General features: G+C 39.2%; 1 protein-coding gene across 4 annotated transcripts in view; it reads left to right on the forward strand.

The window, feature by feature from the left end:
• The window catches only part of STK32A (serine/threonine kinase 32A), a 154,288-nt gene that overhangs the window by 125,720 nt on the left and 669 nt on the right, over positions 1–27,899 (forward strand). For 2 of the 4 annotated variants that reach the window (XM_055112762.3, XM_003829070.7), the window contains 6 exons: positions 1,128–1,225; positions 10,268–10,384; positions 12,781–12,906; positions 14,708–14,836; positions 23,032–23,096; positions 23,479–25,735. In XM_055112762.3, coding sequence (XP_054968737.1) covers positions 1,128–1,225; positions 10,268–10,384; positions 12,781–12,906; positions 14,708–14,836; positions 23,032–23,096; positions 23,479–23,572 — 629 coding nt within the window. In that variant the 3' untranslated portion in view covers positions 23,573–25,735. Of the gene's footprint in view, positions 1–1,127; positions 1,226–10,267; positions 10,385–12,780; positions 12,907–14,707; positions 14,837–23,031; positions 23,097–23,478; positions 25,736–27,899 lie in introns of those variants that run through there. The other 2 variants (XM_055112761.3, XM_008954481.6) reach the window with 2 other exon arrangements.

Raw genomic sequence — 27,899 nt, forward strand, 5'->3', positions numbered from 1 at the left:
GGAGGACGAGGCTGCAGTGAGCCATGATTGTATCACTGCAATCCAGCCTGGGCAATGGAGTGAGATTCTGTCTCAAAAAAAAAAAAAAAAAAAAAAAGAAAGAAAGAAAAAAAAAGAAAAGAAAAGAGAAAGATTGCCTTATTGTTCTGCTTTTGCTGTTTCTCAGGCTCTGCCAACTTGCTCAAGGTCACAGTAAGTGGTGAAGGTAGAATTTGAACCCAGAGAGCACAGCTCCAGAGCTAATGATCATAACTATTGCTTGAGCAATTGATTTGTTCATTCATTCAACAAATTTCTCTCCAGTGATTCTGAATGCCAGATTCTGTATTAGACAGTAGGAATATGGTGGTGAGCATGCAGAAGCATTCCCTGCCTTTGCTTTGTGCTTCATTCTCCCTATTACATCCCTCAGGAGTTAGGTTTATTCTTAGAAGGGTAAGTAAAAGGTTCATAGTGTGTCAAAGTGCTTAGAGAATGCATAACTTGGGGTCCTCTCTGGGGGTAAAATTGACTGTAGCTCTGCCTTCCACTGGAATCAATTGAAAGAACTACAGTTACAAAGTGTAAAGAACCCACAGCTGTTGTAAAACCTTACACTCTCCAGAATGCTTGCTCCCTCTTTTCTCCCTCCCTCATCCCCAACAGATGGCTGCAAGTGCGTCCCTTGCTGCTTCCAGGTGACTCTGAGATAGAGAGATTATCCAATGTATGCTGTACCAAATTCTGCACGTTGTCTGCGACTGTTATAGAAATTTAGATCCTTTAGTTCAAACCTTCCCAATCAAAACAAATAACATCTTCTTAGCCTTCTTGATTTCAGGGTGAGCCACATATTTGAGGCCCAATAGGACCCAAATTTTAATCGGTGCATGATCTAAATAAGAGAAGAGTTTATCCATGAAGGCCTATGCATGCCTGTGTGTGTTGGCTGATGAATGAGGCTACTGAGAGAGATTAGAAAATTAGAAATGTTTGCCTGCTGTGAGCAATCTAGCAATGGATGATAAACATCCATAAAAGTGTTTATATTTTTGATCCTGGTAATTCTCCTTTGGAGGAACATGTTGAGAAAATATAATACTAATGTCTCAGGGAATCAAACTGGTTTAATTTTTCGTGTTTTTCAGCACCTGAGATGTTCAGCTCCAGAAAAGGAGCAGGCTATTCCTTTGCTGTTGACTGGTGGTCCCTGGGAGTGACGGCATATGAACTGCTGAGAGGCCGGGTACTGTAGTAGCATTTCCTCTTTGGTTATTTTTCCAGCAAGTTCTATTTTAGAATGAAAGAATGTATTGTTTGCTAAGATCCAAGCGGTTCACTTGAAAGCTGAAATCAGCTATGCCATGTGATGTTGATAACACCCCTTGAGATTTCTGCACAGGTTAATTCATTTGTCCCGCATATGGGACCAACCATGTCAATTACCATTAAATTACACAGTTAAAAGTAAAGGAATAATATGGATATTATAAACTCCCAAAGAGGGGAAATCAATACACCTCACTAAATATCTTGTGTAAATATCTGTGTTTGTTTAAAGAAAGTCATTTTGCAGTCATAGTACAGGACTCTAATTCAGACATACCTCACCAAGGCTAGTGTGAATTATTAATACAACACAATTCATGCTCTGTCTTGTTGGATTTCTATCACTTGGCTCCTGGGTTCTGGGTTCAGTGACAAATTAGAGTCATTTCCTTTTAAAGGAAACATTTCTTAAACTAAGAATCTCTTTCCCAGAAAAAAGAGATGAAAAGAAAGCAAATATGCTGAAACATATTTTATACAATTTGTGCAAACTATTACATAATGGAAATACGCTCCTTAGGTTATATCTCAGTCAGCTCTGCTTACCATAATAAAATACTGCAGACAGGATGGCTTAAATAACAGACATCTATTTTCTTGGTTATGGAGGTTGGAAGTCTGAGATTAAGATGCCAGAATGGTCGGGTTATGGTGAAATCTCTTTTTGGCTTGCAGATAGCAGGCTTTTTTCTGTGTCCTCATATGGCAGAGAGAGATCTTTGTCTTCTTATAAGTCTACTAATCCCATCACGAGGGACCTACCCCCATAAACTAACCTAACCCTTATTCCCTCTCAGAGGCTCCATTTCCAAATACCATCAAATTGAGGGTTAAGGCTTCAACATCTGAATTTTGAGTGGGACACAAACATTCAGTCCATGACATTCTATCCTTGACCCCTCCAATATTCATGTCCTTCTCATATGCAAAATACATACATTCAACAGTCCCAAAAGTCTTAACTTATTCCCATATCAACTCTAAAGTCTGAAGTTCAAAATCTCATCTAAACATCATAGAAATTGTGTATGGGTGAGACTCGAGGTATGATTCATCCTAAGGCAAAATTTCTCCTCAGCTATGTACCTATAAAAGCAGACAAGTGGCCAGGCACTGGCTCATGCCTGTAATCCCAACACTTTAAGAGGTAGGAGGCAGGAGGATTCCTTGAGCCCAGGAGTGTGAGACCAGCCTGGGCAACATGGGAGACCCTGTGTCTACAACACCTTTTTTTTTTTTAATTAGCCAGGCATGGTGGGGCAAGCCAGTGGTCCCAACTACTCAGGTGGTTGAGGTGGGAGAATCACTTGAGCCCAGGAGGTAGAGGCTGTAGTGAGCCAAGATCATGCCACTGCACTCCAGCTGAGCTACAGAGTGAGACCCCATCATTAAACAAAACAAAACAAAAAAACAAACAAACAAACAAAAAACAAGCAAGTTATGTGCTTCCAAAATACAATGATACCATAGCTGTGGGATAGAGAATCCCATTCCAACATTTCAAAAGGGAAATGGGAAAGAAGGAAGGGGCATCAGCTCCTAAACAAGTCCAGAACATATCAAAGCAAATTCTATTATATCTTAAAACTTGAGAATAATCTTCTTTGAGTTGTTGGTTTGCCCTCTAGATCTACATGGGCATGGGAGCATCACTCTCATGGCTGGGGATGGGGAGAGGGGACTTGCTTAAGTGGCTCTCTACAAAGGCACTACCCACATGGCTCTCTGTGAAGGCTCTGTCTACACAGCTCTGTTGAGTGGTGGTCCTGCCCTTCGAAACAGAGGTGGAGGCAACCCTGCTCCCCAAGCCAGTGCACTCTGGACCTGTAGTGGGAATGGCAGCCCTGATGATCTGTGAATCGCCCTCATGATCCTTCTTCCTTTTACTTGAAGGATAGCACATGTTCACAGCTGGATAGCATTACGGTCCCAGCCTGTAAAATCCAAGAAGTCTGACAGCCTTTCTTCATAAATTCAAACTGGCAGCATCTGCTAGTATAATCCCATCTTTATTTCTAGCTTCTGTTGAGATAACTACTTGATTGTTCAGCTACACTCTAGTGTTCTCTTCAGAACAGGCTTGCTCATTTTCTGCAATATGGATAGAAATCTTCAATTTCTGGTTGCTTTTTGCTTAATTATTTTTTCTTCAATTCAAACATTCCCTTTAACATTTTACTATAAGCAGACAGAAGGAACCAAGTTACTCCTTCAAAGTTTTGCTTAGAAATCTCCTCGGCTGGCCTGGCGCAGTGGCTCATGCCTATAATCCCAGCACTTATAATCTGAGGCGGGCAGATCACCTGAGGTCAGTAATTCGAGTCCAACCTGATCAACATGGAGAAACCCCATCTGTACTAAAAATGCAAAATTAGCCGGGCATGGTTGTGGATGCCTGTAATCCCAGCTACTCAGGAGGCTGAGGCAGGAGAATCACTTGAACCTGGGAGGCAGATGTTGCAGTGAGCTGAGATCACAACATTGTACTCCAGCCTGGGCAATGAGAGCGAAACTCCATCTCAAAAAAAAAAAAAAAAAAAAGAAATCTCCTCAGCTAAATATCTCATTTCATCACTCACAATTTCTACCTTCTGCAAAATAGTAGAACACAGTTCAGACAAGCTCCTTGCCACTTTATAACAAGAATCACCTTTCCTCCAGTTTCCAATAACATGTTCCTCATTTCTGTCAGACCTCACCAGAATCACCCTTAATATCCATATTTCTAGTGCATACATCCACAGTCTTCCAGCTCAATAACTAGTTCCAAAGTCACTTCCACATTTTAAGGCATTTGTTCCAGCAGCATTCCAATTCTCAATACCAAAATTTTAGTCTGCAATATCTGCCTTCACAAAATACCACAGAATGGGTGGCTTAGCCAACAGAAATTTATTTTCTCAGTTATGGAGTCTAGAATTCTGAGATTAACGTGCTATCACGGTTGGGTTCTGGTGAGGGCTTTCTTCCTGACTTGCAGACAGCTTCTTTCTTGCCTTCACATGACAGAGAGAGAGATAATCTCTTTCTCTTCTTTTTATAATAAGGCCACTAATCCTATCCTGAGGGCTCCACCCTTATGACCTAATCTAACCCTAATTACCTCCCAAGGGCTTCATCTCCAAATACCATCATATTGAAGGTTAGGGATTAAATTTAGAAATTTTGAGGGGATATATTCAGTCTGTAACAGGTTGTATACTCTCAAGGTCCCAGTGATGGATGCAATCAGTGATTCCTCTAAGACCAAAGAGTTGAAGACCTGACTTTAGGAGCTTGTTTATCCCACAGAACTAAAGAATTGGGTATCTCAAGTCATCATCCAGATACTGCAGCTCTCCTCTCCTAACTTTTTGGAGTCATTCTTTCTGCTGCTGTCAATAGCCCTCTTCTTTGGTCCCACAACATACCATCATGATTTCTGCATTAAAAATGCCATCTCCCAAGTAATTAACCTATTCACAGTAAGAACAGTTGTTAGAAGTTGAGGTTATTTCATCATGGTCCAATGGCTTTATCTTGCTCAGGAAATCAAAGATGAGTGTTTCTAAAGCAAAAAAAAGGAGGATCTCACAATTGTATCTGTTTCATTCACTCTGCAGGGTCCATTTTACACCCAAACATTCATTAGTTCATTGTTTGTACTCCTGCCTTTCCTGAGGAAGTCATTGTAGCACTATTTCTTAAGTATATTCAAATTTGGATAAGTTAGTCAAATTGATGTGAAAGGACCACCCTTGTAAGCCAAATGTGTAAGTCCTGCATAGGGATATTACCTGCTTTTACCTCCTGATGGGCTTTTTTTTTCAAGTTTCTAAATAAATCCAGTGATCAAGTAGATATGCTACTCATGATTATATAGGAAAACAGAGAAGAGAAACATACACTTACTTAAAAGTAGAAACATATCTGCTCTTTCCCACTTCACCCTTAATTTTTTCTCCCCAGCCAATTTACTCACCTTCTGTGGCTGTGCTTCTGTGTTAGCCCCTTGCTAGCTGCTTCTGGGGTTCAGAGCAATTGTGCTCTGCCCTCATCTTTTATGACATACCTAGCAAAACAGAAGCAGAGGAGCGAGTTGAAACAGACAAACGACTATCTGTTATTCTTCAAACATGCCTAGGATCGTATTTAACTATCACCTATCTAAAAGAGGTATTCTCACCTGCCTGGAAAGAATTTTGCTAAGAAAATTGTTTCTCTTCTTCCCGTATTATTTTACCTCTATGCTAGTTCCCTGTGATTTGATATGTCAACTTTGACAAATTCATTTTTCTAAACACAGATATGACCTTTTCTGTTAAGAAAAAGAAACTACTGTTGCTCCCCAGTGCTACACACACACACACACACACACACACACACACACCCTTCACAAGCCTTATCTGCACCCCCGCCCACTCCCCACAACAAACTTCAGATGTCTTAGCTTGGCATTCTTCGGAATTAGGTCAACGTTTCAGATTTTGCTTCCATTTGTGTATTTCTGACCCTTCATGAACTCATTTTGGCCTCTTAGAACTTCTTCCTCTTCTCAAAACATCTCTTGGGTTTTTTAACCTCTTGTTCCTTTGCCTATAAAAAGAGTTTCCAAGGCAAACCTTGGTCTTCTTTAAAAATCACTCTGCATAAGATTTGAAATCACTAAATGAAGTTTTAATAAAGGATATATCTTCATTGCGGGGCTTTTCAAAATCTTTATAGCCAAGTATTTTGGTCATTTCTAAGAAAGGACACACTATTAAACTATTCCAGTTCGTGTTGGGGAGGTTTTTCTAGATCTCTTTATATTCAAATTCTATTCATACTTTATCACCTATGACAAAATAGCACTTTCTCTAAAGAAACATTCTCTGACCTCCCTATCTAAAGTGATCCGAATCTCTTCCAAACATTTATTTACTTTATGTATCCTGTGAATCTTTGGAATCTAAGCTTATTAGAAAATATAGAAAACCACGAAAATGAAAGCAAAAATCAGCTATAGTCTCTAAGGCAAAGAACATTTCCAATTAAGAAATTAAACTCCCTTTGACTTTTAAACCCCATCTTAGCAGTTTGTTGCATTCACTTCCAACTTGTTTCTGTTCTCATAAGGATACTCTATCTTCAGATAGATAGATATAGGTAGATGTGTTGTTTTAGCAAAAACAGAAGTATGTTTTACCTTGTTGAGCCTTTTTTTTTTTCATTTCATAAGATAAAATGTACAGCTTTCTAGATCAGAACACCTAAATCTATTTTCTTTTTAAGGATTAAATCTATAGGCATATCAATTTTTATTTTTTATCTCTTGTATATTATTAGGTTGTTAATTCATTAAAGGTAAAGTATGTGTCTTATATAGGTTAGTATTATTCACAGTATTTAACTTTTTTTTTTTTTTCTCAGGAGAGTCTTGCTCTGTCCCCCAGGCTGGAGTGCAATGGCCCAATCTCGGCTCACTGCAACCACCCCCTCCTCTGTCCAATCAACCCTCCCGCCTGAGCCTCCCAAGTAGCTGGGACTACAGGCATATGCCACCATGTCTGGAAATTTTTTGTATTTTTTGTAGAGTTGGGGTCTTACCATGTTGCCCAGGCTAGTCTTGAACTCCTGGGCTCAAGCAATCCACCTGCCTTGGCCCTGCAAAGCGGTGGGATTACAGGTGTGAGCCTCCGCACCTGGTCACAATATTTAACTTTAAATAGGTATATAATACATGGTTATTTTCACTCACATCCGTGTGAAGAGACCACCAAACAGGCTTTGTGTGAGCAACAAGGCCATTTCACCTGGGTGCAGGTGGGCTGAGTCCGAAAAGAGAATCAGCAAAGGGAGATAGGGGTGGGGCCGTTTTATAAGATTTGGGTAGGTAAAGGAAAAAGGGGGGTTGTTCTCTGGCGGGCAGGGGTGAGGATCACAAGGTGCTCAGCGGGGGACCTTTTGAGCCAGGATGAGCCAGGAGAAGGAATTTCACAAGGTAATGTCATCAGTTAAGGCAGGAACTGGCCATTTTCATTTCTTTTGTGGTGGAATGTCATCAGTTAAGGCAGGAACCAGCCATCTGGATGTGTATGTGCAGGTCACAGGGGATATGATGGCTTAGCTTGGGCTCAGAGGCCTGACAGTTATTGAATGAATGGAGGAACAAATCACTACAAATCACTTAGACACCTTCCAGGAAAAAATGACCAACTATGCTACCTGCAATTACGTTTCAAAATATAGCTTATCTGAAGAAAAGGAAGTAACATTTAATTACAAGCTTCAATACAACTCAAGCACAGAGGAAGGGTGCTAAACAATTTCCTCCATACGTACAAATTTTTATTTACAGAAAAGTATATGTCTTAATGAGAAAATGTGCTCGAAAACATTCTCATCATTTCTGAGTTTGGTTTCAGTCTTAATGAATGTGTCCCTTAACTATTAATCTGCTTTGTCATCTCTCTAACTCCCTACTATCTCATTGCCATTGCAAAGGCAAAGGTCCACATCTTTTATAGTTTCATATTATCCAAAAGTGTTAACTTAGGATAGATGTGTACATAGTTTTGTACTCATTGTACATGCTTAGCTGCAATTCTTTTGCCTTTGCACTTCTGAAATACAACCATATTCACAACACATCATTTGTTCCCTTATAATATTTCACCTTTTCCACTTTGTTTATTCTCTATATGCTCACTGTTAGTTTAGATGCTGCCTTAGGCTTTTATGATATATACTGTGACTTCATACTGTAATTTTTCTCTATAGCATGTATCCCATTTATTTAAGTGTGTGTGTGTGTGTGTATACAGTCTATATAATAAATTTACATGCTTCCTTAAGTAGACTGTAGGCCCCACCAACATAGAAACCATATATGTCTTGTTCTTCATTGTACCCTCAATGCCTAAGAAAGGTGCTGGAACATGGTAGGCATTCAATAAATAATTGGTAAATAAATAAAGATACAATTCTGGTAGTTGATTAATTCAAATTAATTTTAAAATTTAGAACTGTAAAAGTAAATTAAAAAATAAGATAAAGACAATGTGATTATTTTTTAATAAACCAACAGGTCATGGAGATTTTAAAAATTAAATTCAGTCATATGGCCTTGTAAAGTAACTAGAGAAAAATGTACACACTTAAACCAGCTGCTTGTGGCATTCATCAGTTAATTCATTTGTTTATAAAATCATTTTATTTTCTAGGTGGCCCGGAAACAGTAGGTTGAGAAGCAGCAATGAATTAAAATCAAGAAGAAACACAGAAAAAAGTAAAAACACATGTGCATACACATATAAGCCTAGAGGCTTGAGTATACTAAGCCTAATCTGATTCTTAATGATAAACATGGTCTGAATCATATGGAGTAACCTAACCCTTTGGCTACTAAATTATCAATAAACATTGATAATGGTGATAAAGCATCTAGCACTCCTTTACTGATATTGAGTTAATGAGTTATTTCTACTATATAATTACCAAGACACATGATATAGCTATGGTCCTTTATTTAGTGTTGAGGGGGAAAATATGGCAGTTGTTTTTAGATCTTACTTAAAAAGAAAAAATGTTTGAATTAAGCTCCCTTTCAAGGGCCACCTCCTGGCACTTCGTGGTTCCATGAATAGCTGACATTGACTTGCCATGTGTAAAATTAAGCTTTTCTTCCCATCACTTTTCTTGAGGACTCATTTTGCTGTTCACTATTCATTCACATTTACATATGCCCATTTTTACCTTTGTGTCAATAATGATAAAAATCTCTCTCTTATATTGTGTCTAATACTATTAGCCACTCACTCTGTTGAGAAATTTACACATATTATCTCCTTTAATTTTTCCAGCAATCTCATGAGATAGCTCATTTTACAGATGAAGTAACAAGCTCAGAAATTGAGTGGAGAAGTTTAGCACCAAATCCTTTTAACCTCAAACACTTGATTATTTTATATTACCTCTTAACACTGATTTACTACAGGGAAAAACTTAAACCCTTTCATTTCCCCCAATTTAGGTCATCCATCAACAGTCATTTATTAAATATCTTAAAAGGGCCAGGCATGTGATCAATGTGTATATCCATGTTAACTGTGCTGTGGCTAGTTAATCGAATACGGAAATTTTGTTCATTAAATAAACATGTATTGTGCACCTACTGAATGCTTGGTCTCATGAACAAGAATGATATAATCTCTGGCTGTGAGTAGCTTACAGTTCACATAAGAGACATGAAATTTCAGTGTTGGTGAGTCCCCTACAAAATAATATAGATAAAGTCTGTCCTCTAGTGTAAAGCTGTGAAAACTACAGCTAATCCACAGTTTTCTTTTGTTTCTTTTCTTTTTAAATTACTTTTCTTCAAAGTCAAAACTGTAGAAGAACCTGGTTCTTCCCCCAAAAATTTTTTTAAAAGCTTCTGCCTCATCACAAAGTTCTCCACCCTGCCATACTCCGTGGAACCAGGGACTCATAGCATTTGTGGGACTGGAGTTGATGTTTTCTGAGCAGTTTTCTGTCCTGAGCTTCCTCATTATGTTGCAGTGAAAGGGATGGTATGGTAAAATTCTGGATTTACTTGCAATCAACCCTTACATAATAATTTTTTAGACTTCCATTTATTGAGGACTTGTCCAGTATTTCATGTTAATACTTATATAATACCTTATAAAACAATTTCAAATCAGCAACTCAGAGGCTGATTCAGCCCACTTGAATGTTTTGTTTGGCTCAGTGGAGTGTTCAACTTTAAAATTTATGGTATTTTAGAAGCGACCATAAATTTCTAGTGGCTCTTTAAGAAAAAGTAGGGGGTCTGGCAACACGGGACCCCTACACATATGGCAACGCAAGAGTCAGCTGGACAGGGTTAGAAATTGATATAGATATTTTATCGGTTGAAAGTTTAGCTTGGAAACATTTGGAAAATTTTTTTTCTTTTGTCCTATACAAATGAAGACTTCTACTTCTTTTCTCCCTTAAGAGACCATATCATATTCGCTCCAGTACTTCCAGCAAGGAAATTGTACACACGTTTGAGACGACTGTTGTAACTTACCCTTCTGCCTGGTCACAGGAAATGGTGTCACTTCTTAAAAAGGTAAGAAGGAAGACTGCATGTCCAAAGGAAGTAACAAAAGGAAGCAGGCTCTCTGGTTTAAGTTTAGAAGTTAGTATACAATATTGGGGACAGTCATGATAGTATACATTTGTCGAGTGTATTTTCTAGCTGTTAGCTTTCAAATACATGGCTTCATTAACTCAACTCAGATTCCCCTTGGATGTCCCAAAGCCATCTTAAACTCAAAGGACTTCTTTATCTTTGTCTTTCCTGAATATCTTCTCAGGAAATTCTCTCAGTGACTGGCTTCTCTATCCAAATCCACTTATGCCAGCCAGAAACCAGGACTCATTTGTCATCTGCATATTCAATTCATCACCAGGTTCTGAAATTTTATATTTTAAGTATTAAAATATTTCACTTCTCTCTGTCCTCACTACTATTTCCCTGATCCAACTGCCATCAGTCTAGCCTTATAACGGGTTTGTCCACATACACTTTTACCACTCCATTCTATTCCCCATGCAGCCCCACAGTGGTCTGTTAAAGGACAGTCCAGGATATTTTCCTTGTTCTTAGAATAAAGATTAAAATAATTTTGTGGTACAAAAGTTCAAAATACCTCTCAAGCCTTGTTTTGGACTTTTGGACTTTTGTCCCCACTTTGACTACACATAAACTGCTTTGGCCTTTTTCTTCTTTTCTTTCTTTTCCCCTTCTTCACTTTTACATACCAGTCTTCCTCTCACCACAGGGCCTTTGCACATGCCAGTACCTATTCCTGGAACAGTGCCTCCAATCCTAGTTCCTCCAGTTCCTCCTTGAGAGCAGTACTATTCAATGTGGTTCACTGGTTCTAGTCCATGAATTTTTTCTGCAGGTCTATTGTAAGTAAAGAACTTGAGAGAAGCATTTAGAAACTTTTATAGCAATCGGACACTGCTGTAGCATCTAAACACTTGATCAGTGGACTTGTCTTATTGAAGAGGGTCCAAGCTTGTTTGACGGTTGTTGAACTCAAGTCACAAGGTGTCTATGTGGGGTGCTGCATACTGGCAATGCATAATAAGACCACATACTGATTTCAGTGGATTGGAAATTGAAACAGACAAAAACAAACAAAAATAACTGACCCTTCTACATAGTTTGGGAAGCACAGCTTTAGCTCTTGGCTCAAATATCACCTTCTTGGTGTAAGTTCATATAGCACTATCTTTCCTTCATAGCATTTTTCAGTTTAAAATTATACCCAGCATTTGTGTGATCCTTGGTTACGTACCATTTTCTTCTTAGCTTCATGAGGGTAGGGACCATGTCTGACATGTGTTACCATTGTATTCTCAGCATCTAACACAAAGCCTGAGAAGTGAAATTTGACAAGTATTCAAATAAATGAGGTCCACAGCTTTCATCAGATTTTCAAGGTACCCATCTTCATCAAACAGATGAAGAACAGTTATAGCGGGAGGTCAAAAGTGTGTATTGAGTGATGATACAAAACAAGAATGAGGGGCCCAAGAGGAATGGGCTTGGCCTTTTTTTTTTTTTTTTTTTTTTTTTTTTTTGAGGAGAAAATTGCACCAGTTGTGGCTGGTAATGGAAAATAGCTTTAGTGGCTAAGGAGTCATCATTTGTGTCTCTTGTTTTCGGAGTCAAGTTCCCTATTTTGGAATAGGGACATTGCATCAGTAATGTCAAAGACATAGAATGGGGGATCATTTTTCATAAGCAAATTCTGCTTAGTTCCAAGACAGCCCTGCTTCACTCCACAAATTACACCCTGAGGTTGCATGGTTGTCATCTTCAGAAGCATTCTCAAGTGGGACTGACAATGCCTATTTGAGCCACACAATTGCTGTGATGTTGGCTCAGGAATGGTTAAGGGGGCAAAAATCTTTTATCTCAATTAGTAAAATCTAGAACTATAACAGTTACTTTAGTTACACCTTATCTATGCCGCCCCCAATGTATTTTAATTAGTTGTAAAAACAGCTACAATTCTTAGTAGGAAATGAGTTCCACTTGTGAAATGTATCAACATTTGTCACCATAGGTTTTCTACTAGGTACTTTGTATAAATAGCCTCCCACTAATCCTGATTACAATCGTATGAAATACATTATTACCACTTTTTTTTAAACACATGGGTAAACTAAGATTTAGAGAACAAATTTGCCCTTAGTAAGTAGAGGAGTCAAGAATCAAAGATATATTTGACTTAGTAGGACAAGCCGTTTTTACTCATCACATTGCAGAATCCTACATACTGTTCATTCTAATAATGTATGATCTACATTGTTTATGGGATTAGGGATAGGGGACACTGTCTTTTTTCCTTCAGTCCTACAGTTGAAAGCATTTAGAGGGAATTTGTATGATTTTTTTTTGTCCTTCTATCCTTTCTTATGGCCTTGATGTTTGTATTTTATTGGCAGCTACTCGAACCTAATCCAGACCAACGATTTTCTCAGTTATCTGATGTCCAGAACTTCCCGTATATGAATGATATAAACTGGGATGCAGTTTTTCAGAAGAGGCTCATTCCAGGTTTCATTCCTAATGTGAGTCAATCCTAACAAAGCCAAATAATTCCCATTCAGTGCGCATTACCCGGTGTGCCAGATTCACACATTGTCTCATTAGATAATCACACCAGTGTTGTTAAGAGAGCCCCAATTCCCATTTTACAGATGAGAGAATTGAGACATGCACAGGGTAAGTTTGTCACCAAAGGTCACAAAGCTAGCAAGTAGTCAAGCTGGGATTCTAATCCGGGTATATTTGCAACTGAAGTTCTGGCTTTTAACCACTTTTTATGGTATGTTTTTATTGAAAGGAAGTCCTAGTTCCCCAAATAGTCGCTCATGAATCTGCTGGGGTTTAAGTTTTCTTTGATTCTAAAGATGCAGAAGTTTGTGTCCCTAGAGATCTGAGTCAAAGAATTGAAAATTGTTGGAGTTGGGGTGAGGAATTTATTTTACCATTTGCCCCTTGTCCTTTGTTTGTTCTGTCTCAGGGATTTATATTTGTAAGGACTGATAACCAAAGACATGTAATTCCCATTGGATGGATAGCCAAACCAATGGACTTCTGTGGTCTACTGCATTATGCTGGTAAGAGCCAGAGTCCAGAAGCTTAGGCCAAAGGTCCCAAGTGAGGCCTCTAGCTCCTTCTCTCTGCCTAGAACTGAAATTATATGTTCAGTTGTAGGTATATTGGGCAGAATAAGAGGCTTCTAAAGGGGCCTGTAGAACCAATTCAGTTTTCTGTTTTGGCTGTCATGGCAGCTCAGGCCTGCAATCTCAGCACTTTAGGAGGCCGAGGCAGGAGGATCAGGGGTTCAAGATCAGCCTTGGCAACATGGCAAGACCGTGTCTCTACAGAAAAAGAAAAAAAAATTAGGCAGGCGTGGTGGTACTTGGGTGTAGTCTCAGCTACCTAGGAGGCTGAGGTAGAAAGATCACTTAAGCCCAGGAGTTTGAGGCTGCATGAGCAGTGATTGTGCCACTGCACTCTAGCCTGGGTAACAGAGTGAGATCCTGTCTCAAAAAAAAAAAAAAAAAAAAAAAAAAAATTACTCTTAAGCCCAAATGAGGCATTTGCTGTGGGAATGTGAGAGTGTGATCCTTCATGTACACACAGCAGGAGGCATGCTCCAAAGAGAGGGTAAGTAGAAAGTACAAAGTGAGAGAAAGGAGAAAGCAGGGTGGTGGAATTGTACCTTATGGAGCAACAGGAGGGTAGGTCTGAGTTCTTACCTCTCCGCTTTGTGGGGTCCATTAGGGGCAACTTGTACCATAATTGACACATGACACAATGAAGGTCTAGGCACCCCAACTCTTGCTTCCCCCTCCTTCTATGTGTTGCGTCCCTCCAATTAACCATCAACGCTGGCTCAAAAGAAGTTCTACGTTATGCTTCTCTGACTTTAGTGTGAATCGGAATCATCTGGGAAGCTTATTAAAGTGCAAGTTCTTGGACCTCACATTCTGAAATCCTGATTTGGGAAGTCTGGTTGGAGAACTGGGAAGCTGAGCAAGCAACTTAGGTGATTCTGAGTTACATGATTATTAGAGCGCACTTTGGGAAACATAACCCAAAATTTATTTTCCACTTTAGAAAAATAATTGTAAGTTGGCTTTTGTTTTTACTCATTGAGGCCTAATTGAGAGTTTAGAAAAATAAACGAAGAATATGGAAAACGATGCTGGCAATAAATAACGTAAAACTTAGAGTGGGAATCCCAGCTTATTATTCATGGACTGCTCCGTTAAGACTAAGTATTATTTTCCGTATTAGGTCTGCTGTGTTTTTCAGAATGATACAGTAATCTGAGGATTGAGCCAACTGTCTTCCTTGCAGAAAGGCAGGCTGAATTGTGATCCTACCTTTGAACTTGAGGAAATGATTTTGGAGTCCAAACCTCTACACAAGAAAAAAAAGCGTCTGGCAAAGAAGGAGAAGGATATGAGGAAATGCGATTCTTCTCAGGTAAGCAGGTCCCCACCAAACTCAGGGTCATGGGTATCCCCATGATGGCTGCAATATCTTCGAGAGCTTCTACTGGGAGGTCATTTCAGCTTCCTGCTTTTGCTGCTTAGTGAAATAGGAGAAGTAGATCAGCCGGGTTTCTAAAAGGGCAGACCAGAGCTGCTCTGAGGATCCTAGCAGCAACATTTTACTTGTAGGCTTTCCGTCTAGAGTTCTGCCATTAACTTGACTCAGTTATTTCTCTCTTCCAGTTCTCAATTCAAAATTTACAAATTTCCTGGGAGAGGAACTGTCATTGGCCAAGCTTAGGTCAGGGGATGATTCATAAAATTATGGTAAAGGGGCAGGTTTCAAAGTACACACATGGTTGTTTTGGACCTCACTCCTGCTTTGAGGAGTTTCTGGGAGCAGCCAACCCTAGAGATGATGTCTGTTCTTTGCCACAAGCAGAATTTTATGATATCAAGCCTCACAGAAGAGCATCTGTTCACAGGAATGATGGAATTCTAACATGGTGAAGCACTATTGCTGGATTTCAGGCTGAGTTAAATTAACTTTGTAACTAAGTATATTATTCTCTGTCAGAGTCAGAGCTCAGATTTCAGTGAAGTAACTTGCAAACACTCAGTAGGATTTTATACTCATATGTGGTTCTATGAATTATAATGATGATGAAGTAATAAACAGTTACTTTGCCTCTAAAGGTCATCTATCTATCCACACGACCATTTCCATTCCTCCCTCTATCCCTGCCTCCCTCCATCCATTCATTTAGGCTACTTTTTTTTAGTAGCTATGATCTGCCAGGTCCTGTGCTAAAGACTGGAGTGAGAAATTATTGAGATATAATTTCTATACTCAGTGCTGTCCCTTTTCTCAAAGATTGTGTAGTCTTGTGGTAAAGATGGCTCTGCAAACAAATAAGTATCCTCCATCTCCTTAATTTCTCTAGTAGTCAGGGGCCACTATATATTTCAATGGACAATTAACCAACATTCACATCTCGGTCCTGTTTGATCACAGAACTGGCTTCTCATCAGATTCCCTTCAGGAAATATTTTCTAGGACCCTCCAAGGAATGCTTAGCTGTGCTGCTAACCCGTCTTGCATATTGCTTGTCTCTGAACTGTCTTCTTCCCAATGGTCTGTTCCTCATGATCATGTCATAACCAACCCACTTCTCCAGACTTGCTCCTTCCCCTGACCTAGCAGAACTCGGCTCAAGGTGGATACAGGCCTCTCTGATAACAGGACCTATCATGTGATAAAAACCAAGAGATCCTTTTTATTACAAGTTTTTAAAGTTTTAGAAATAACTGAGCAATTTGGGAATGACTTTTGACCATACCTACCATGCTCAACATGATCTGCCCATCTTTCCTGCCACATCCTTGTACTATCCCACTCTGACCCTCACTTAAAACCCTCCAACCTCACAGGCCCTGCAAGTGTCTCACTCTCAAGCACTGAGCCTTTTGTTCTTCTTCAGGGCCTTTGCCCTTGCTCTTCCCTGTTCCTAGAATGCTCTTCCCTTGCATCTTCACATAGGGGGCTTCCTCTCATTCTTTATACCTTAAATATCACCTTGTCATTTCCGTTGTTGAATTATAGGATGTTTTTTACATATTCTGGATATTGGACCCTTATCAGATATGCGAACTGCAAATAGTTTCTCCCTTAGTCATTCTACGAAGCCAGCATTACCCTGATACCAAACTGGACAAAGACATCACAAAAAATGATAATTACAAACTGACATCTGTTATGAATATAGATGCAAAAATCCTTAACATATTAGCAAGGTGTTCAGTTAGGCTTTTGACTTAAGATGTTTCTTCTTTTTTAATATTTGTGTTCATAGCTATAAAGTTCCTTCTGAGCACTGCCTTCACCCATCCCATAAGTTTTGGGATGCTGTGGTTTGTTTTTAATTCATCTCTAAGTATATTCTGATATCTCATGTGATTTCTCTTTTTGACTCTTTTTTTAAGAGTTTGTTGTTTAATTTCCACATTTTTGTGAATTTTCCAGTTTTCCTTCTGTTATTGATTCCTACCTTCATTCCAATTATTTCAGTCTTTTTAAATTTTTTGAGACCTGTTTTGTGGTTTCCTTCCATGGTTTCCTTTAACTCTGAGCATATTCAAGACAGTTGTTTTAAAATCTCACTCTAGAAAGCTCAATGTTTGAGCTTCCTCAGGACAATTTCTATCCGTTGATTTTAAGTCTTTGAATGGCAATATTTTCCTGTTTCTTTGTGTGCCTTGTGATTTTTTTTCTGTTGCTATTGAAAACTCGACATTTAAATATTATAATGTGGTAACTCTGGAAATCAGGTTCCTCCTTTCTTCATGGTTTGCTATTTTTTGATTGTTGAAGGCTGTAGTTATCCATTGTTTAGCGACTTCTCCAAACAATGTTTGCAGAGATTGTCTGCTTTGTTGTGTCATCACTGAAGTTTCTGTTACTTTAGCCTGTGCTCAGCTAATGTTTTGACTGAGATTTAACACCAAGAGCATTTTTAAGTTGTTTTTCTTTTCTTGATTTAGTGTTCACTTGGTTCCAGTAAACCTTTGAGTGCTTTCCGGAATTTTGACAAAGTTGGTTTTGACAGTATCTGCTTGTTTTTTTGATGTTTCTGTTCAGAGATGGGGCTTGGAACTGCTTACATCAGCATTTTTCTCTAGATTCTTCTAATCTTGTACCCCAGGTTCAAAAATAAAAGGTACTTTGCTTCAAAACAAAGAATAGACTTTCTTCCAAGAAGAATCAGAAAGATTATGAACTATTTTTCTGATTCTTCACTCTATTTTCACTCTTTTACATTAAGGCTTTTAAAACATGAGTCAATCTTACCTTATTATATTATTAACATGCTCGTTCATTCATTCATTCATTTATTCAGATGACTGTAAAATTCCTGCTATGTTAGGAAATGTTTCTGACTAGGTGGTTAATGCTATGGTTAGATACACAAAGTGCTGTGGGAATTGCTTACTGGACCTGAGTGAAGGGTTAGGATAGGCTTTCCAGAGGAGGCAACATTTGATCTGGTTCCTCCAGATCGAGCAGAGGTAGGTGAGCATACAGGAAAGGACAAGAGCATTTCAAGGCTGGCACATCTCAGGGCACAGGCAGATCTTAATGTTACAGAGGAAATAAAATGACAGGTGGTTTCTGATCATAGGAATTACCCATGCTGTGTTCAAAAGGCTTGTGACATTACTCATCCTCCCTGCCTTTAGTCTTATCTAGAGCCATTCACTGAAGGCATTCCTTCAGCCAAATCTAACAAGAACATACACCATATCAATATCATATTAGCTATAGCTTAGCCCCATTTCTGCCCCACTGTGTGTAGCTCACAGTCACCTTGTTACTCTAGAGCCAAATTCATCACTGTTTAGGTACCACGTTAGAAAAGAGTCAAGTGTTGGCAAGGGAATTCCAATCAAGCCACAAGCCTGGAAAAGGAGCTCTCTATTCTGAGCTCTCTGAGTTCTCTATTCTGTTTAATTGGTCTATGCGTCTGTCATTGTACCAGTACCATGCTGTTTTGGTTACTGTAGCTTTGTAGTATAGTTTGAAGTCAGGTAGTGTAGTAGTGTAATAATGCCTCCAGTCTTTTTTTTTTATTTATTGCTTAGGATTGTCTTGACTATTCGAGCTCTTATTTGGTTCCGTATACATTTGAAAATAGTTTTTTTTCTAATTCTGTGAAGAATGCCAACAGTCATTTAATGGGAATAGCATTGAATCTATAAACTACTTTAGGCAGTATGGCCATTTTCATGATATTGATTCTATTTGGGAACCTGGAATGTTTTTCCCTTTGTTTATGTCCTCTCTGATTTCCTTGAGCAGTGGTTTGTATTTCTCCTTGAAGAGGTCCTTCATTTCCCTTGTTAGCTATATTCCTAGGTGTTTTATTGTTTTGTAGCAGTTGTGAATGGGAGTTCATTCATGATTTGTCTCTCTGCTTGCCTGTTGTTTGTGTATAGGAATGCTAGCAATCTTTGCACATTGATTTTATATCCTGGGTTTCAGTATTTTAAAAACTTACTTCAGGTGATTCTATGTGTGCAACCATGGTTGAGATACACTGTTATAGAATCTAGGATGTGATAAACCAGAGGAACATAACTAAAGTTTTGAATTTTTCCCATGTCTCAGTTTCCTCATTTATAGATGGAGTTGGTGTGTGTACCAAGTTCATAGGCTTGTTCTGAGTAAATTAGTGCATGTAAAGTGCTCCACAGAATGTTAGCTGTTGTGATGCTTTACTTTCCATTGCACTTCCTGACTCCTAGCCTTTCTTTTCCTTGGCTCTTTTTATGCTCATGTCAGATGCCTCTGTTGTTTCTTTCCCCCCAGAATATCCTCCACTTTATCTTGCTCTGCTCAACATCTTTAAAGTATAGAATCAACAGACTGCCATGCCACCCAGTCTGTCTGACAATTGAGGCAAATTCCCTAAGTCCTCTTGTTCTCCTTCTGAGATTTCCACCTGCTCTAACCCCTTCCAATATTTCAGATGCCATCTCCAGCTATGATAGTTTAATCAGTGTTTGCTCTGCTCATCCTTTATATGTGAGTCCTAAGATTTTAAGCGATCATTTCCCTTCTAAGTCATGTATGACCCATTAGTCCCTCCATTCTTTTTTCTTACCCCTCATTTCATATTCTCTTTATGGCTACTCCTGTTGATGTATCCATTTGGCCACACTTCTTAAACTTCTCCACCTAAAGCAGAGGAAAAAGAACAAGTTGAACATGAACCCTTTAAGGGTAATGGGGTCTGAAGTGTCACACTAAAAGGTCATCTGCAAGTATGTATTTCATATCTTTGTTTAAATAAAATAGTTACATAGTAGAGGGAAAAAAAAATCCATGTGGATTTTGCATTTCACTCGATTATAACCTTGATTTTTAATGCTAAAAATTATTTTTCCTAAAATCTTGGGGTAAAAGTGTTGCTCCAAAGAGCTTTTATCAGATTATGTTTATCCTGTAGCTGCCTGTCCCCTGTGACCGATACTGGAAACCCTCAGGATTACAAATGCCTCCGTTTGCAAATAAGAGTGAAATACAACAGAACTGTGTCTTCTCGTTTGTCTTGTTCCCCATCCCTCTTCTGTGCTTTGTATTGTTTCCTCTCCTGTCACCTAAACAGGCACTCTGAAAGAAAACTCTCCAGTACTGGAGAACTTAGTATATTCTAATTCCTAGGTTAAAAAAATAATAAATGACTGAATGATTTTTTTTAAAGAATATTTTCCATCAGAAGAAATTTGGAAGTATGTTGTTGCAGACTTTTAAAACATTTGATCTGGGTCTAATTCTGTCCTGGGACTGGTAATCATCTTTTTTTGAGGCTAAATTTTCTCGTTTTGATGAAAAAGTCATCAATAGATGTTGAAAGCTGGACAGTGCAGTGTCAAAGCAAATGCTTTGCATGTCTGCAAGAAAGTCACAAATAAAGAAGGCTCTGCTGACTAAAAGAGAAAGATACTTAACTCCAGTACCATTGTTGAGGGGAACATTCTATCAGGATTCAGTATAGAGAGATATTTTTAGGCTATTCACAAAATCCAGGTAGAACCTCCAAGCTAAATTTACAATAATACTAGCTTTTAGATTAATTGTTGTTTTTTAAATACGTATTAGCCTCTTATACAAATATAAGGAGTTACAAACTATTGTTACAATAATCTTGGCTTTCGTGATTGTCCAATGTATTTACACTTACCGAGAGCTTTATTTCTCCGTATAGTTTCAAGTTACTGTCTCGTGTCCTTTCATTTTACCTTGCAGGACTCCTTTCAGCATTTCTTACAGGGAAGTTCTAGTGGTAATAAACTCCCTCCACTTTTATCTGGAAACATCTTAGTTTCTCTCTCACTTTTCAAGAACAGTTCTGCCAGATAGAGGATCCTTGGTTGATAGGTTTTTTCTTTTAGCACTTTGAATATATCAGCCCACTGCCTTCTGGCCTCCAAAGTTTCTGATAAGAAATCTGCCCATCATCTTATGATGTACTTGACAAATTTTTTCTCTCTTGCTGCTTTCAAGATTCTCTCCTTGTCTTTGGCTTTAGAAAGTTTGCTTATATTGGCTGGACATGGTGGCTCACACCTGTAATCCCAGCAATTTGGGAGGCTGAGGCAGGTGGATCACTTGAGGCCAGGAGTTCGAGATCAGCCTGGCCAACATGATGAAACCCTGCCTCTACTTAAAATTCAAAAATTAGCTAGGTGTAGTGGTGCACACCTGTAATCCCAGCTACTTGGGTTGCTGAGGCAAGAGAATCTCTTGAACCCAAGAGGAGGAGGTTGCAGTGAGCTGAGAGCATGCCACTTCACTCCAGTCTGGGCAACAGATCAAAAGTCTGTCAGAAAAAAAAAAAAAAAAAGGAAAGTTTGATTATATTATGTGTCAATGTGGGTCTTCTTGAATTCATCTTACTTGGGATACACTGTGCCTTTTTGGATTTGGGGTCTCATGCCTTTCAGCTATGATTTCTTTAAGTATTCTGTTTTCCTTTTTCTCTCTCTTCTCCTTCTGGGACTTCCACAGTATGTACACTGGTTTGCTTGATGGTGTTCCATACATTCTGTAGTCCAGGGATGTCCAATCTTTTGGCTTCCCTGGGCCACGTTGGAAGAAGAGGAATTGTCTTAGGCCACACATAAAATACACTAACACTAACGATAGCTGATGAGCTAAAGAAAAATCACCCTCAAAAAATCTCCTAATGTTTTAAGAAAGTTTACGAATTTGTGTTGGGCCACATTCAAAGCCATCCTGAGGCACATGTGGCCCATGGGTTGTGGGTTGGACAAGTTTGCTATAGGCTCTGTTCATTATTCTTCAATCTTTTTTCTTTCTGTTCCTCAGACTCAGTAATTTCCACTGTCCTGTCATCAAGTTTGATACTGATTCCTTCCTTGCCTGCTCAATTTTGCGTTGAAACCCTGTAGCAAATTTTTAAATTTTAGTTCTTGCACTTTTCAGCTCAAGAATTCCTTTTTAGTTTCTTTTTAGGTTTTCTATATTTTTATTAATATTTTAGTTTTGTTTGCACATCATTTTCTTGATTTTCTCTATATCTTCCTTTAGCTCTTTGAGCATCTTTAAGATAGTTGTTTTGAAGTCTTTATCTAGTAGAGCTACTATTAGGTCTTTTTAAGGGATAGGTTTTTTGGTTTATGTTTTTTTACTGTGAATGAGCCATACTTCTCTATTTCCTGGCATGCCTTGTTATTTTTTGTATTGGACACTTGAATCTAATAATGTGATAAATCTAGGAAAATCAGATTTCTCCCATCCCCAGGGTTTGCTGTTTTTTGTTATTGTTTTTTTTATTTTTTATTATTGTTGTAAGCTGTCTCCATGCCAAGGATCAGCTGAGGTGTAAACATAAGATCTTCATAGGTCTTTTCTGAGCCTGCACCCTTTCCTGGGCATGTGCAGTCACTTTCTAATTTTCCCTACAGATGCAGTTGTTTTTGAATGTCCCAGCCTTTCACGTGTGGCTCCCAAAAAGAGGAAAGGAGAAAAATGAAGGGGGCGAAAATGTGCTGGCCCTTTAATTCTCCCAGAAGTCACTTCAGCCTGAGGGAGAGTGGCTGGCAGCAGTGTGGGGGAGGTGCAATAACAATGGCCATCAAGCATTTTGTTTGCACCTCTGTGATCAGAAGCAGTAGTGTTGGAAGCACAGATCCTCAGAATTTGGAGAACATGGTTCTTGCTTTCCACCCTGACTCTCACAGGCTGTGTGCAAACTGCTCCAGAACATGTGTGTGCTCAGCTCCCTCCCATGGGGCTGGAGGATGAGGGATGGGTAGCTGCTGCTGTGCTAAGAGCTTAAGTTGCTCATAATTAACTGCGCTTTGCCACCCAAGCCTTCCCTGAAAGTTGCAAGCTTTCAATAGACTCCAGAGTTCTAAAATAGTGACATTAGACAGATTCTGCCAGTGCAATCGCTGTCTAGGAGGGGAGACAGATTCCTGGTGCTTCCTGTTTTGCCAGCTTCCCGGAATCTTCTTCACATAGCATCCATTTTGAAGATACGACTTACTTCTCAATTTGGGGCTATTCATTGAATAGACTGTCAACAGGTTATTGGCTGTTTGAAGATCCTCATTTGTCTGCTAACTATACCTCTATTTTTTTTTTCTATGTTCACCTGGAAGACATGTCTTCTTCAAGAGCACCTTGACTCTGTCCAGAAGGAGTTCATAATTTTCAACAGAGAAAAGTAAGTAATTCCTGGGAGAACAAGAGCCCCGGAAATGGTGGCATGTTTCAGCCAGACTTTACTTGCAGAGAAAATATATTTTTAACATTTTAAAAATTATTTTCTAATTGGGAAAATGATGCAATCTATTATAGAAAATGTAGAAACCTTTTTTTGTAAGGTATTTAACATTTTTTAATTGATAAATTAGCTTAGCATCAAGTTTTCGTTTGTGAGAAGGGAAGAGGAATTAGGATTTAAACACTTAAAAATCAAAGCCTTTTAAAAGATTTCCTTGGCTCATGCTTATTTATAAATTATCGGGCTTAATATTATTTCAAAAGCTTAAACCTTTCATTTTATTTTTCAAAGAATAAAACATCTTTTTTTTTTTCTTTTTAAGAGTAAACAGGGACTTTAACAAAAGACAACCAAATCTAGCCTTGGAACAAACCAAAGACCCACAAGATGAGGATGGTCAGAATAACAACTTGTAAAGGCCTCATGTCTTCTTCTTGGGACAATCTCATGCCAGAAACTTCTAATTACATATGTCAAGAAAAGCTGACAGTAGTTCTTGCCACTCCACACACCATGACTTAGAAAATGTGAATGAATATATTTCAAAAAAGGCAGCACAACACAGTGAAGGGTCCTGGGCCTGAGCTCCTGGGATGTCGTTTCACATCAATCAACTGTGTGATCTAGAGCAAGTCACTTAGCCACTTTCTGTGCTTTACTTTATTTATCTAAAATGAGAGGGTTATACTAGATGAGCCATACCCTGCCTTTTTAGTGCTATAATTGTTATTCTAAACCGCCTTTATTTTTATTTTAAAATTAATATATGAATATAGATTTATTTTTCCACTCCTAATTACGCAGTGACAAATGGACAAATGGACACAGGACTCAGTGAGACTTTTCAGACCTCGAAAGTTTCATAAAGTGGTCAGAATGCCCCAGGCTACTTGGATAAAGATAAGGAATTCTATCAGGGAGGCACAAATGGAATCAGATTAAAAGTAACAGAGATGGATGAGGGCCTTCCAGTGATGTGCGTGAATCAGCATTAGATCCGCTTATCTCAGCTGGCAGGAGCCTGCTGTGCACACCACTTCCCAGCTCCCTCTTCAACAATGTGAAGGTGGTAACTTGAAATTGGTAATAATGGGAGCATTTACACCACGGAAACTGGTAAATGCTCGTTTTTTCCCTCCTAACAAGTGAATTGCTAAATATTAGCCCACCACTCTCCTTCCAAGAAGCATGTTCCTTGAGGGCTAATTGTCCTCTGAAGATTAGCAGAGACCAGTATCTGGAGAGGATCAGAAAAGAATGTCATCGCACTGAAAGTATGTCCACCTTGCAGTTCAGAAAAGTTGCATCTTATATGGGGTTTATTGTCTAAGTTAGAAATGAATTTAGAAGATAGTAAAATTTACCATTGAAAAACCCCTTAAATTACCCATAACGTATATGGGAAGTATCTTTTCTCAGTAAAGCCCAATACAGTGTCACCTTTCACTAATGAAACAAGTCATTGCTTTTGTTTTGTTTTGACTTAGTTATTTTTATTTTTGGTCTCATTTTGGCTAATACCAGATGAGCTAAAATGTTGAACAAATTATACTTGTTTTTATAGACTAGAATTACTCTTTTTTTTCTTTTCAGGCAGAGTCTCGCTCTGTCACCCAGGCTGGAGTGCAGCGGCATGATCTCTGCTCACTACATCTGCCTCCCGGGTTCAAGTGATTCTTGTGTCTCAGCCTCCTAAGTAGCTGGGATCGCATGTGTGTGCCACCATGTGTAGCTAATTTTTTGTATTTTTAGTAGAGATAGGATTTTGCTATGCTGGCCAGGTTGGTTTCAAACTCCTGGTCTCAAGTGATCCGCCCACCTTGGCCTCCCAAAGTGCTGGGATTACAGGCATGAGCCACCGAACCTGGCCTTAGAATTACTCTTAGTACAGTGGAATGCCCACACATCCAAGACAGGCAAGTTCATGGAGACTAAGGGAACAGTGGTATCATGTCTCCCTTCTCCCTTGTGCTTACTACAAGAATGGCAGGCAGAATCGCCTACTTATTCAAAATATCACTGATGTCTCACTCTTTTTCTTTATATTTTATTTATTGATTTGCCACAAAGTTTAATTCACCTAAGTGAGACGTGCATATGATGTAACTCCACTGTACAGATACACAGATCTTTACAGAAGAACTATTTTTGGCAACCCATATGCCCCTGGGTAGGGTCCAGAAGTGAACAGGCTTGGTGGGGGATTGTTTTCACCTCTTGGCTACTCAGAGTACCTAAACCTGTCCTTACTTATGGAGAGCATGTGTCACACCAAGATGGCAGTAAGCTGGCAACTGGGAAGACCTGACTGATGCCCATTTGGGAAGCCAGGCAAGTGAAAATGGACCGAAGAAACAGAGATGGCTGTCTTTTATGCAAGGCTTTTCCATAAAGAGGTTACACTGGGGCAACCAAGTATGTGTAGAAAGCCAGAGCTAAACTTCAGCTTGGCATTCACAGTTCTCTCTTCACTGAGCTAATAGGCCCAGAGTTTCGGGCAGAGCTGTGAAATAGTGCTTCTCTAATAGCAACCATATTATTGTTATAATTAAAAGCCAGCTCTTTTGTTGTTTGTTTGATTCCTTTTCCCTACAGTTCCCACATCATTTGTCTGTGCTATTCTGTTTTTCTCCAAACACTATAAACTTGAAGCAATTGCCCTGACTCGATTTCAGAGAAGGGGATGTGTTGGAAAGAGCAAGAATAAGAAAGTGACCAGATTCTGCTGCAGTCTGGTAACCCCACGAGTGTCAGGGACTACTTGCATGTTTACTTCTATCCTTCATTTGTTTTGATTCAAGCCTTTATGTGCTGTGGACTCACCTCCCTAAGTAACCAGGTTCCTCCTCTCGCTGCGACCTTGTTTGCATCCTTCCCAAGAAGAGGCTTTGGGAAATTTTTCTGTAATTACACTTACCAAAGAGCCATGGAACTATTACGATCTCCACTGTGATGAGAGTTAAGCCATAGTGCCATTTCACACGTATACATTTATGATGGGATGGGAACCCGATACAATCTCTGTAGGCTGAATCCCTAGTTTTATTTCCAGTGAGCTGCTTCTGTGACTGAAGCACCTCTGTGGGCTTTTGGGAACCATGGATGCACAGATGAGAGAGCACGGGCTCAGAGAGTAAGATGGATTTCTAGTGCTAGCCAGGTGAATGACACACAGTGTATTTCAAGTTTGAAAAGCAAAACCATGGTATCTGACAGTGTGGAACAGCTGATTGTAATCACCTCCCACCACTGTGCATTTTAAACATGAGAACAAAAAACTTTTCCAAAATTTAAACTTTTCCTAAATCTTTATGGTCATTGCTAGTTGTTGACATCAGATCCTTTGGTTTTATTCTATAACTTGGGCTAAACGTTAATATCCCACTAGGTGGAACATGTCTCTTCCGGAGTTGTGACAACCGAGGCTCAGAGCTGTGATTTTTAGAAAACAAGATGACTATTAAATCCTTTGGCCTGGTATTCTTGAATGTTTTTCTCCCAGTGCTTCCCTTGCCTGTATGGAGCATCTGCAAAGTCTGAGCAGGTTTTGAAGTCCAAGAGCATCCCAGCTATAAGGCTCTTGCACTGTGACAGAGCTGCCCACCTCCAGTACACCCTCAGTGACCTCGAGTAGATGCGTAGGGCAGTCAAACCCGGCAACTTATGCCACAACCCTAATTCCAGGAAGTCGTCTGCTAATGGCTAACCCACTGCCGTGGTGGCACTGGTTTTGCCTGAGGTCATTGCTAGGGCAGGAATGAACAGCAACCAGCACAGAGCATTGCTAAATTAATTACGGTAACCTAATTAATTAGTAGCTAGGCTTCTTCTGATAGGAAAGTTTCAACCAGAAACCACTAGATGTTCTATTATCATAGCTTTTGTAGATTGGATGGAAGAATAAGTAGGAAGAAAGAGTATTAATGTAGCTAGTAGGGACCAGTGTTGCTGCTTGTGGCTGAAGCAGTAATGCTAAGGCTTTAGCTCTTCAAAAGCAGAACGAAAAGGCACAAAAAGCACTGCAAGCTTGTTTCTGTACCCAGTTGTCCCTGTATTGTCTACATAAAATCCTGTTTCCTGCTATCTGTCTGTGATTCCTGTTTATTACAAATTCAGTGTGTCTGACTGATATTAAACACTGATATTAAAATTTCAAACTTCACTTATCTGTGCTGTTGTGAACAGGCAGCTGATCTGGCAGCCCTCGAATGGGAAACAAGTGCTTCTGTTGAGCTGTAGCATATATAATATAAATGTGCCTATGTGTATTAAAATGTCTTCTGTAAACAATGAGCCACTGACCCTTCTTTGTCAGCTGTGTGTATGTGTGTGTGTGTAATTGTTTTCTCAAGAGATAGCATTGGGGTGCCCAAAGTAACCCGTTCTTATGTCTATTTCCTATTGTGAGGAATGTCCCTTACCAGAAATAATATTCTGTGACAGAGATGATGTTCTGCAACTATGGAATGCAGTATAGCTTACTTCACCCACATGTATAAAAACTAAAAATCCTTACCTCTCTAGTAGTCGCATTTCAGGGAACACAGCCCGGAATTCCAGTTTCTGCCTTTCACTATGCCCGTAAGTCCATGGGCAGCCTATGCACCTCTTTCTTTAGCACTCTGCTTTCCTACCCCTCAACATCCATGCCCCATTCCATATACCAAAGCAGCAGGCAGAAGTTCTAAGGTCCATCACCTGGGACAGAAAGTTAACAGGCAACTCTGAACTCTTGCAGCTAAA

This window comes from Pan paniscus, chromosome 4 (genome assembly GCF_029289425.2).
Source record: "Pan paniscus chromosome 4, NHGRI_mPanPan1-v2.0_pri, whole genome shotgun sequence".
In the NCBI taxonomy this organism is placed as follows: Eukaryota; Metazoa; Chordata; class Mammalia; order Primates; family Hominidae; genus Pan; species Pan paniscus.